General features: G+C 35.1%; 1 protein-coding gene and 1 pseudogene across 1 annotated transcript; both read right to left on the reverse strand.

Annotated features, from left to right (window-relative positions):
• Positions 1 to 5,057: 5,057 nt before the first annotated feature.
• Positions 5,058 to 6,506, reverse strand: LOC110098095. Its single transcript, XM_020824808.2, has one exon. It carries the CDS (start codon positions 6,504 to 6,506, stop codon positions 5,058 to 5,060), a length of 1,449 nt encoding a protein of 482 aa, XP_020680467.2.
• A 1,269-nt stretch (positions 6,507 to 7,775) lies between these two features.
• LOC110098096 lies at positions 7,776 to 12,636 on the reverse strand (annotated as a pseudogene).
• Positions 12,637 to 13,047: the final 411 nt, after the last annotated feature.

Here is a 13,047-nt window from a genome sequence, read left to right on the forward strand (position 1 = left end):
TCATCCTGGACAAACAAGTTCGTCCAATACAAATAGTTAGAAAAATTTTCATCTTCATTAGTTAGAAAAATTTTCATCTTCGTCGGGATAAAGAGGCACCCCATAATTTCGTATCCAATATGGCATATGTACAATGATGACATCATACGATACAATTAGTTATGAAAATTTTCAAGTTTGTTGGGACGAAAAGGGACCCATCCATTCCGTACCCTGGACGGCATACGTATGATGATGACATCGTATGGCACGAACTGTTCAGAAATTTTTCAAGTTTGTCAAGATAAAAAGTCGGGACCTCACAATTTCCCACTCTAGAATGCATGTACGAATTGTGATCTTACAATACGATCTATACTTAGAAAAAAAACTTTTTGAACAAAAAGGGACTATAGAAGGCATGTATGAATGGAGATCATAAAGTATAATTAATACTTAGAAAAAAAATCATTTCTATTTGTTTGACTGCTCAAAAGAGAAAATGATTGATCAGATCATCCAGTACAAGATCATCATCCGGGACGAATTAAGTTCATATAGGATGAAAAGTTAGAAAACTTTTCATTTTCATCGGGATGAAGAGGCACCCCATAATTTTGTACCATGTATGGCATACGTATGATGATGACATCATACGGTATGATTAGTTACAAAAATTTTCAAGTTCATCGAGATGAAAAGGGACCCATCCATTTTGTACACTGGATGGCGTATATATGATGATGATATTGTACGGTATGAACTATTCAAAAAAATTTTAAGTTCGTCAAGATGAAAAGTTGGGACGAAAAGGGACCTCACAATTTCGTACTCTAGAAGGCATGTAAGAATTATGATCGTACAGTAAGATGCATACTTAGAAAAAATCTTTTTGAATGAAAAGGGACCAGTCCATTTTGTACTTTGGAAGGTATGTACGAATGGAGATCATACAGTACGATTAACACTTAGAAAAAAATTTCATTTATATTAGTTTGACTGCTCGAAAGGGAAAATAATTGATTAGATCATCCCATACAAAACCAAATCGTACATTATGATCAGTTTAAAAATTTTAGATTTAAGACTCTCCCCCAGTGTGTGTGTGTACACAGTTACTCAATTACAATCACACTCTCTCAGACTCAATAAAATGAAAAAAAATTACATACTTCATTTACAATAAATCATAAACTGATCTGATTTGAAGATTTGAAAAATCTGGAGTATGGTTTTCCTGAAATGTTATTATACACAAATAATAAAATAATTCATCCAAAATATATTAGGAGAAATAATAATCAAAGCAATAATATTTGAAATTATAAAAAACATACATGTTGCAAGAATATCAATAATCAAGAACTAAGTTGCAACAATCTCAACATATTCTATAATAATGGTTTTTGCTATCATCATTTGATAATTTCATTGACTTTAATGCATTGAAATTTACTTCTTCATCCTAAACTCTCATGGTTAATTCCCCTTATTAGATATCAATAATAGAACTACCTGTTGCTAAAATTAGTATATCTAAAATAATATGCATTTCCTTATCTTCCTCCATGTCTAACACAATGAAATCTACTAGGAAGATAAACTTGTCTACCTTAACTAAGATATTCTCTATCTCCCCTCTCAAGTAAGTGAATGATCTATCAGCTAACTGTAGGGTGACTTTCATGGGTTATATTTCACCTAACTCTAGTATCTTTAAGATAGATAAAGACATGAGATTAATGCTTGCTCCTAAATCACACAATGCCTTTCCATAGAACTTCTCTCCTATAACACAAAGAATGGTAAATCTACTAGGTTATTTTAGCTTTTTTAGAAAGTTTATTTTGTTAGTTTGCACTGCATTTTTAAGTAAGAGCAACAATCTCATAATCACCTATCTTTCACTTCTTAATCAAGTTGTCCTTTATAAATTCAATATAACTAGGCATCTGCTATAAGGCTTTGGTAAAAGGAATTTGGAATGTGATATATTTTAGTTTTAAGTGATATATTTTATTTTAAAAAGTCAATCTTTTATTGGTTTTGAGATTTAACCCCTCTAGTTGATATTTATATTCAACATAGACATCATCAGGGTGACCTTAAAGTCACTTGTATTTTTATAGGAATTTGGAATGCATTTTATGATTCAAGTCAGGTCGGCTCAAGTCTTTCATGGAGGAGGATGAAACTTAAATATTTGACCCATGCACAATTCTCGGACCATTGGATTTATGAATCAGATGTGATGATTGGAGCACATGCGAGTTATATTTAGTTTGAAACTAGAATGTTATATTAGTGAGCATTTAGTCCTATGCAGCATTTTCAGATATTTGTGTTTGTAACTTTAATACGTTGATCGGAGCACATGCAGGATTTTATTTTAGTATATAATTTTGAGTTATTATAGGAGTATTGTCTTATGTATACTTATACAAATGTTGCATATCCGGTGATGTTTGAATTCATGATGTTTCTTGGAGTGAAATATTTTGGCGGATCACAGTTAAGTCCTGACTTTAGTACATTTGCACACAATCAAATGAACCATAACCTCATTATATCTAAGATACTCTGAATAAACAAGTAATCATCAAGCCTCTAATCATCGTGGTATAACTTTTAATTTTCTAGATCAATAAGTTCCTTTCCCCTTCTCACGTATTCATGATATACCTTCTAACAAAATTATGGATAATTATGATGGGAGTGTGTTGAAAAGAAGCTACATAAGGCTCTTATTATAATGTTAATTTCAAAAGTAGAGCATTCCACTTGAGGCCTCGAGCTCCACCAGGCCATCACCTGACGCCCAGACTTCTACTGAAGTACCGCACTCCAACTACGGTCTTTCAGACCCTTGGTCTCTTGCCGACTACTGTCCTTCGGACCTCCATCATCTACTATGGTCCTTCTGACCTCCATCAACAGACAAGGGTCTTTCTGACCCCGGTCTCTTGTCAACTACGGTCCTTCTGACCTCCGTCGCCTACTATGGTCCTTCCAACCTCCATCAATAGACAATGGTCTTTCTGACCCCGGTCTCCTCCTGACTACGATCCTTCTAATCTTCGTCGCCTACTATAGTCCTTCCAACCTCCATCACATGACAACGGTCTTTCCGACCTCCATCCTATCGACTATGATCATGCCAACCAAACAAACATGTCTACATTGTAACTCCCACCATGTAATGCGCTCTATATGATGTACATTTGTATCATCAATGCCAAGGCCTTCTCCTAAGGAAGGGCGTCATTTGTAATCGACCGCAAATACTAGTGGATTCATTCAAACTGGGCGAGGCCCCATGGTTTTTCCCTCTTTTTAGGGGTTTCGACGTAAAAACTCTGGTGTCTCTTATGAACGCTACACCCTCTCACTTATCTGATTGTGTGCTGGATCTTCGTACAATGTTAAGACGTTAAACTATATATTTCTCTACCGCCGCGAATACTCCAGGACGCAACAATATATAATATTTTAGAGTATATACAATATGGCAAATTAAAATGTTTTAAATATATATCTTAATAATTTTTTTTAATGTTTAAGTTAAGAGATATAAATTAATAGATAATAAATTAAAAATATAAATGAAGTTTTTCTCTTCCAGTAGAAATCTTAATTTTAACATTTTTATCTTAAACTTTGTAATTTGTACAGTTCAATATCTGGAGATATATATATAAAACTTTGTAATATATATATATATATATATATATATAATATATAATAATATATATATAATATATATATAATATATATATAATTTGTCATTTTGTTAATATATTCTAATATATATAATTTTAATTTAATTAATTATTTATATAAAATTTTACATAAATAATAATCTCTTACAAAATTTAATGTAAAATAATTTTTTTAAAGTTGTTGTGTGTGCTATAATCTTTTACTTTCCAAAAGCAAACAAAATATTTCTATAAAATAAAACAAAAAATATGCGAATTTTTAACCAACCTCTTTCAAAGTTTCTTTTTTTTTTTTTAGGAGGGAAACCCGCGATAGGGCTTACGTGTTGATTAAAGGTAAAATTACATAGTCCTTAAGGGGACGATCCACTCACTAAAGCTCGAAGAGCTACAATGCATAAAAAGAAAAGAAAAACTAAAGAGCAGAAAGTCCCCATCTAACCAAATACAAAATTGCCTAGAAACATTCTAAGGCGGCACCAAGAAGGCGCCCAAAAACCAAAAAGAAAGCTAAAGGATATCACTTTCAGCACAAGCCATCTTCCAAAAAATATGATCAGGCAACGAAAAACCTGCAAAATGGAAACAGCCAAGATACTAACAAAATTAAAGGGATAAATCATTAATACCTGAAAATGGTTTTGATCTCGAAAATGACAGCAGGTAAACCAGATTATCCCGAAAATCTTTCGGTCCATGAATTTCAAAACACGATATAAGTATAGATTCCAGAAAAACAGGGGCCACCAAAAAGGAAACATAAAGACCCAAAAGCTTCCACCCAGCAGGAACCCGGCAGGCACCTTGCAATCCTTGAAGCTCCCTAAGAGAGCATTAAAAATGTTTCTACAATAAGCACTCCAAAAAAGTTTATGAGTAATATTAAAATTAGGAGAATTAAAAGCCCAATACTTCCTGTTAACGTAAAAAGCCTTCTGGCTACCATCCAGATGAACAAGCTCATACCCAATGCTCCAATAATACAAGTAAACCGTGCAGCCACTCCCATTTAAAGAATAACCATAAGAGCAATTGTAATCCCATAAGCTATTATTACCAGCCTTTAAATCAGAAAGAAAACAGCTAAATTTCTGGCACTCATCCGGAATACTATAGAAATAGGAATTGCTAAACAGCCAGCACAGAAAATTCAGAAGGTTCCAGCAGTTGAGATACAAAGCCCACTCCGGATTGTTCCAATAGCAGCAAATAAAAAACTCCACCGCCCTGAAACTCCAGACCCCAGCAGAAACCAGAATAGCAAAAAACCTACCAGCTAACGGAAAATCCAAAAACCCAGCAGCACAGCCACCATCCAACACCGACAAAGACAGCAAAGACCCAAAAAACATCAAACTACTAATGTCGAATATAAGGTAAACCAGTTTTGTCAAGTATAATCATGCCTTTAAGAGGAACTGGAATATCATAAACCGAATATTCCAAAAAATTTTCACTTTCAGCACCGAAGTTTGCAAGCCAATCCGCACACGCATTACCTTCACGATAAATATGGGAGATAGTAAAGTTAAGTAAGGAGAGAGCCATTCTAATTTTTCTTATAGTGTAAAAATCCTGAGGGAAGCACAAATCATTCTTAGAAAAAATATGAACAACAAGAGTACAATCAACTTCGATATTAACATTCTGTAAACCCAACCTCAAACAAATTTGTAAACCATGGTACAAAGCATTCAGCTCAGAGGTTAAAACAGAACAAGTAGACATAGGACCCAAAAAAATAGCAAGAGGATTACCTTGAGAATCCCTGATAATACCCCCTATACCAGCTTTGTTGGCATGGACAGACCCATCGGTATTCAGCTTGACGTAAGGATCATTAGGTTTAGACCACTTCACAATAGACTCCCTGTTACTATGAATATCCTCTTTATAAATACCAAAGTGATCAGCCAAAGAACAAGATTTAGTAAAGCTCTTAATAGAAATGAGATTGACAGCTTTCAGCTGTAAAATTTTGAACCGCACTTTGGATATAATATCATAAGCATTCATCTTAATACCCAAGTGTTTAGCCTCATTTCTACTATTCCAAAGATACCAAATAATCACAATATGAAGAATATTATTAATATGTCCCTTACTATCAGTGAACCAAAGTTTAAGGATCCCAGCCAAATCTAAGTTAGCATTCAAAAGACCCATATCAGCCACATTAAAGAAGTAGGGCCAAACTTTACTAGCAATAGACCCATTCACAAAAACATGGTGTAAGCTTTCAATATTGAGACAACATTGACATTTGGAAACAACAATAAAGCCCTTATTCCACAAAATATTATCAATAGGAACAAAACCTTTGAGGCACCTCCAAGCAAGAAGGGAATAAGACAAAGGTATAGATTTATGCCAAAGACATTTAAAGGTTTTATCAACCTCACCTTTAATTCTAGTCTCATCCCAGATTCTTTTAAGAAAAAAATTGCCAGAGGAAGATAACATAAACAAAATTTTATCCTTAACCTGCAACTGTAAAGGGATTTGAATAATTTTTTCAACAATATCAAAAGGAACAACCTCCTGCAACTTAGGAATATTCCATTCCCCATTATAAAAAAATTCGTTAACTCTCGTATTAACAATGGTATGAGTGTTAAGGTAATTATCAATAGAACCAGTGCCCAACCAATTGTATTGCGAGAAAGCAACTTCTCCAATGCCAATACCCCATTGAATATAATTCTCAGCCTCCCATTTAATTTTACAGAGACTTTTCCAAACCCGAGAATCAGAGGTTTTAAAATGGCACACTAGAGGATTTGAATTCTTACAGTATTTAGCATTCATAAAATTAGCCCATAAACTATTATAAGATCTAAAAGCAAACCAAAGTTTATGAGAGAAAACATGCGCAGTATCAGAAATAGATTTACACCCCAACGACCCTTCCAACCTTTTCAAGTTTTAACTAGTATAAACACCACACATGTAAATATTCTGAAATTATAATTTGGTGTACTTAAGAAATTAATTAAAATAATGCCATCTTGCAATATTCCAATTGATTCAATATATAGGAAAAAAATAATTAATCACAAATATAAATTATCATTTAATGAATAAAGGTGGCTTTTTTCATATTATGGTTTAGGATATCTTAGCATAAATATGATAATAATGATTTTACAGTTATTTATGATTTTTTATGAGTGTATAATTAATTAATATTGTTATCATATTTATCACTAATTAAAATTAGTGATATAACTAAACTTTGAAGTTAAACAGAAAATTTTTTCTCAAAATTTAGAGGCATGCACAAAAATATCATAAGCTTACATACTTACAAAATAATTTATAAAGAAAATTTTCATAATCTTTATAATCTTGTTTATAAGAAAATTTTCTCTTTTGAAGTAGGCCAATGTCACCCTTAGGATCCTTTAAGGATGAATACAACACAATTTTTTATAAAGGTAGTTATAAACTTGCTATGTAAAAAGAATTTTTTTTAAAATTTGTTGTAGAAAGCAACTTCCTAATGCAAAAATTTAATAAGAGCTGTGAAAAGCAATGGTAAAAATGAAACTATGATTGTGGTATGAAGAACAAAACAACAAATAAGTTGTGCAAACAAAGCCTAAGATAGCTTTTTTTCTATTTTATAAAGCAACTAAAGAGAAAGTGACTTTTTTAAATTATTGTAGAAAGCAACTTCCTAGTACAAAAGATGTTTAAAGCAACAAAAAAGTAGTTGTCCAATAGAAATTAATATGATTACAATCCGAAAGACAAAGCAACAAGCAAACTATCCCAAACATAATCTTATTTCCTCCCTTATTAAACCATCATATAGAAATAGTCTCACTCGTTCCTTTTTTTATATATATTAGAATAATAGACACAACATAAAGTAGAATCTAATATGTAGACACAGAAACGTTTGAAACTGAGAAATAATATATGCTTTCGAAACGTTCAAAAATGCTAAGCCATGTGAATAAATAAATATACATCCTTATTTATTCATTCGATAATAAAATAAATTCAGAAGTCTTAATGTCGATCACATGACCGCAAAATTAAACAACAACAAAATAAGGATTGGCATATGAGTTAAGGTTGATCAGCTCTAGTCTCTTGCCTATATATGGATTCCAACCCAATCTGCAACCATGTAGAGCCAACCTTTCTCTCATTTATGTCAAGGAGATCACTAAGATCTTTTAATCTCACCTCCCTACTCTCAACCTCCTCTATATTTACATTCAACATATTCTCGCTTACGTTTTCTCGTTCTGGTTGTACATAAATTGTCGTGATGGGTACATCAAGACACAACGTGACTTCGGGAAAATCATCTTTTGGTGTTGGTATGTTCAAGTCTATAGTAGAAATTAAAGATCCGATCCTCAGCTTGTCGGGTTGTATATCGTTTAATCTACTGCTACTATTTCCTGCTTGCAGCTCAGTGGAAACAATGCTCAATGGCTCAACGGTGGTGCCACGGGAAGTTGATGCCCTCCAATGACAGTGCATGTGCCCTCCAAGTGTCTGGCCTGATGGAAACTGTCATTTACAAGTTGAGCATTCATGTACTTTGGATTTTTTCTTTGGCAGTGGCAATTGTGATGAGGTACGTACAAACAGAACAATTGGTAAAGTCATATTTTTAGAGGAAGACCGGGCTTGATTATTTTGATGATTTCTATTGTTGCTTTCATCTTCAATTGCTATGAACTTCATCCTCTTGGGTGACCTGATTTCAACCGGAGTTGCAAAACAGCCCTCAACTTTCTTATGGCTAGCCCGATGGCCGCCTAGTTCTTGATGTGAGGTAAATACTTTTTGGCAAGTCTTGCATTCAAAAATTTTACACGCATTTTGACGCGTTTGTGTTGAGATGTGGGGATTTGAGCCTTCTGGCTGAGGCAAAGGAGGCAGGAGGACGACATAATCAACTTCCCTCCTTTCGGAAGTAGAGCATTCCCCAGCATCTGTGATGCGGAGAACAGAAGTAGAGCATTCCACTGCATCGGTATTCCGAAAAACAGGGTTGGCGCAGGCAGTGGAGAGCATGATAAGAAAATTAGCGACACGCTCTTCTTCGGTAAGCACAAGAGGCTGAGTAGGAGTTTTGGATCGGGGGAGTGAAGGCAAAAAAAGGCTATTTGAGTTGTCATTCCCACCATCATCCCCACCAGCACCAACGAGACCGCTAGAACAGTGCTTGGACAATGATCGATTTCAACGAACAGAATTCTTTGCAACAATTTTGGCAAATGTGAGGGAGGCAGTTGCTGTCAGAGGAGTCTCCTTCAGGTCCAGTGGTGGATGGACTTTTGTTCAGGTGAAGGATGGGTTTATTGAACATCCCGTGGAGTCGCATATCCCTCCAAGCGCTCTCCAATTATTGAATCCCTTACCGCAGAATCAACAATGATACTTCTCTTCCTCCTTCTCTGCCACCTTTTGTTTTTTGAATATTGGCATTGCTCTTGAAAACCAAACTTTGAATACAACACTTTGAGAGCAGAGGCAAGTATAGGGAAATGTTAGAGTAAATTTGCGGTTGTAATTCAAAGAAACGCTTAGCCTATAAATAAGGAAATGTTACAAATGTGGGGTTATAATTCAAAGAAATTTTCTTAGTTAAAAACAGAATTCACACAACACGCCTTTGGCCATTAGTTGGTTGAGAGTTTTGATTAACAACAAATAGTTTTCAGCTAAAATCTTTCATTTGTGTTATGTGTGTGAATTTGCCTTAATTGATCTAAATGTTCCACAAAAATGAGAAAAAAGAAGAGGTACTTCTGATGTTGAATTATGTTAGTAGTTAGAAATGAACTATAATTAGATTAATTAAAATTATTAATATAAAATTAAATAAAAATTATTTTACAATAGCTGTATTTATATTAAAAAGTTCCTAATTAATTTATAACTTTATGAAATTTTTTGGCCGAGGATGCATTTCAACAAATTTTATAGACAAATCTTGTAATCTTTTATACTAATAAAATGCATAAATATGATAATAATGATTTTACACTTATTTATGTCTTTTTTATAAGTGTACAATTAATTAATATTTTGACCATATTTATCGCAAATTAAATTTAGTGATGATACATCATAAAAAATTTATCTTGATCGGGCACAAACCTCGTGGCAAAATCAAGTTGAAAATTTCAAAAATTAAATCCAGCACTATCTGAACTCTGATTTCAACAAACTTAAAGTTGAATTGAACGTCTCGGAAATAGGAACCCAACGATAATAAATTCGACTCAATCCAAGCCCAAATGGATCCAAATCAAAGGCCCAAAGCACTGTTAGAAGGTTCAAACTACAGTTTGGATTACCAAACGGTTTTCAAACATGACATGCTTATAGTCAAATCAAGCGGGTCAACGAGACAAATCAAATGAGCCCAAGATCGACGAATTTCAACATCTCTAAGACATTAAAATGCCCATCAAACATTTCACAATCAAGGGTTTCAACATTGACCGTTCATTCAAACCACTCCCCATTTACCTTTGATATTCCTCATATTTATGGCCCATGCCACTCTAGAAAATCTATAAATATATCCTTCCTTCTTCTTGAAGGAAATAAAAGAGAGATCATAGATTGCTCTTGCCTCCTTGCCTCCTCGACCACCACCCAGAGTTCCGCCAAACCACAACATGACGTCAGAGTTTCGCAAAACCACCGCTTGATGTCCGGAGTTCCGCCAGACCACCACCTAATGCCGGAGTTCTGCCAGAACAACACCTTGCGCAATGAGTTCTGCCAGACCACCACATGATGCCCTGATTTCTGGCGGACTACCACCTAAAGCTTAGAGTTCCATTGTACCACCACTAGACACCCAAAGTTCTATCGAACCACTGCCTAACACTGGAGTTATGTCGGACTACTTCCTGATGTCGAAGTTCTGCAAAACCACCACCAGACTACCAACTAATGCTCAAATTTTCAAGTAATGTCGGACTTCCACTGGACTGCCTTATGACTACGGTCTTTCTGACCCCTATCTCCTTCTGACTACAATCCTTCCAACCTCCATTGCCTATTGCGATCCTTTTAGCAGATCTGAATTGACGCCTCCATCAGCTAAGTAGGACAACATGCATACATATTCTAATTAGATTATTGCATGAGATGATTTTTGATATATTTGATGTCATTCTATGTATAAGTTATGTTGAAAGTGTAATAGTATTATAACTTTTGTTGAATTTTATTGATATAATTGTTTGTTTATTAGTTGGTATAGTTTGCATAGTATTCTTTGATTATATTTACTTTGCATAACTGTTTTTTATAATTGCTTGGATTGTGAATGTTGGAAAGCCCAATTAATGTTTGCAGGAGCAATTTCTTTTATTTGTTATGTTATAGGTTTGCGACTGATTTGAGGAAAAAAATATGATGAAAATGTTGAAACGACGTTCTGGTATCGACGATTGTGATGGAACCATTCGTTATAAATGGCGGATTAACTAACATAAATTCATTGCAATTTGTGTTGGAATATGTGGCGGACCACAAAAAGTAAACAATCATTTCATTTGAGATTATTCCGTCCCAAATCCAACATAAATCTAGTGCAAAGATTTTGTGATGTATTTTGTTCGTCGAAAAATATTTTTGGATGCTCGTTTTACCATCAGAACCATATCCATCGCAAATCTGCCACTTGTAGCTGGTTTTCATGTAGTATTTTGTAACAACACTTTTGCAATGTCTATTGCTTGGAATCTGGTGTTTCGTGCCTGTACAAAGCACATTGAGATCGATCATCATTGCATTCGAGATTTGCATCCATGCAAAACACATTGAGGCTAAACATATCTCCACTACAGATGAACTTGTTGATGTTCTTACCAAGTCCCTACCTACGTCTAAGTTTGCTACTCTTCACTCCAAACCAATGGTTGTTCCTCCTACCAGCTTGAGGGACCGTGATAACGATACCTTGGATTTACTACATTGCAAGCAGTCGAAAAGTCCTAGCTAGCTCTGCTCTCTGTCAGCCTTGTTGCCACCTTATTGCTACTGTCGATTGCATCCACTTCTTAGAATTATTCATGTTTTAACTAATCAGGGCATTATAGTCATTAAATACACCTATATATATATATATAAACCATCTAGTTGCCTCACTGTACATACTTTTGCATTATACAATGGTTAAGTTCTTGTTTCTTTAGCCACTGCGAGTTATGTAATGCATTGAGTAGAAGGAAATGTATAAATTGTTGGATGCTTGGTTTATACATTTTTACAGGCTTAACGTGGATTGGATTCGATTGAAGATTCAAACAGAATTACCAAAATATCTTATTAATTAACACTAAAGCATATTCTCAGCTCCCATTCAACCTCAAGATTGAAATTTGGCTTTTGTCGATTTTGTAATTCTTAAGATTCTCTTATTATATGAACAATTATAAAATATCACATTTTATGATTTTGTTTGAAATGGCGGCCTATAAGTACATGAATTTAAAGTCATTCATTTGGGAAAAAAATAACAAAAAGTATTTGGGCTTTAATTAATTTATTGAAAGACAATTTTAGAAATCCTTATTTCAGTTCTAGTCCTCCTCTTTTTTGATGCTATAAATAATAAATTTAAAAATTATACAATAAGTTGATTTTTAAATTGTTGACATCAACTCTTAAATCATATCTTATTTTTGTCTGAGTTTACATAAGTATTGAAACGTCGTCAAAAAATTATCTTAAACGGGCGCGAATTTCGATGCAAAATCAAGTTGGAAATTTCAAAAATTATTTCGGAGACCATCCAAACTCTGATTTCAACAAACCGGACCAGCCCTCACCTCCGCCGGACCACCGCCTGACGTCGTTGCTCCGCCTAACCACCACCTGAGGCCCGAACTTCTTCCGGACCACCACTTGAGGCCCTCACCTCCGCCGGAACACCGCCTGACGCCATTGCTCCGCCAGACCACCACATGAGGCCCAAACTTCTTCTGGACCACTACTTTAGGCTCTCACCTTCGCCGAACCACCGCCTGACGCTGTTGCTCCGCCTGATCACCACCTGAGGCCCTGACTTCTGCAGGACCACCACTTAAGGCCCGGACTCCGCTGGACCACCATCTTACACCCAAATTTCTACCGAAGTATCGTCCTGCCGACTACGGTTCTCCCAACCTCCATCGCTTATTACGGTCATTCCAACCTCCATCACAGGATAACGGTCTTTTTGACCCCAGTCCCCTGTCGACTACGGTCCTCTCGACCTCCGTCGCCTACTACGATCACTCCGACCTCCATCAAAAGAAAATGGTCTTTCAGACCTCGGTCTCCTGCCAACAACGGTCTTTCAGACCCTGGTTTCCTG

This window comes from Dendrobium catenatum, unplaced genomic scaffold (genome assembly GCF_001605985.2).
Source record: "Dendrobium catenatum unplaced genomic scaffold, ASM160598v2 original_scaffold_120942, whole genome shotgun sequence".
Taxonomy (NCBI): Eukaryota; Viridiplantae; Streptophyta; class Magnoliopsida; order Asparagales; family Orchidaceae; genus Dendrobium; species Dendrobium catenatum.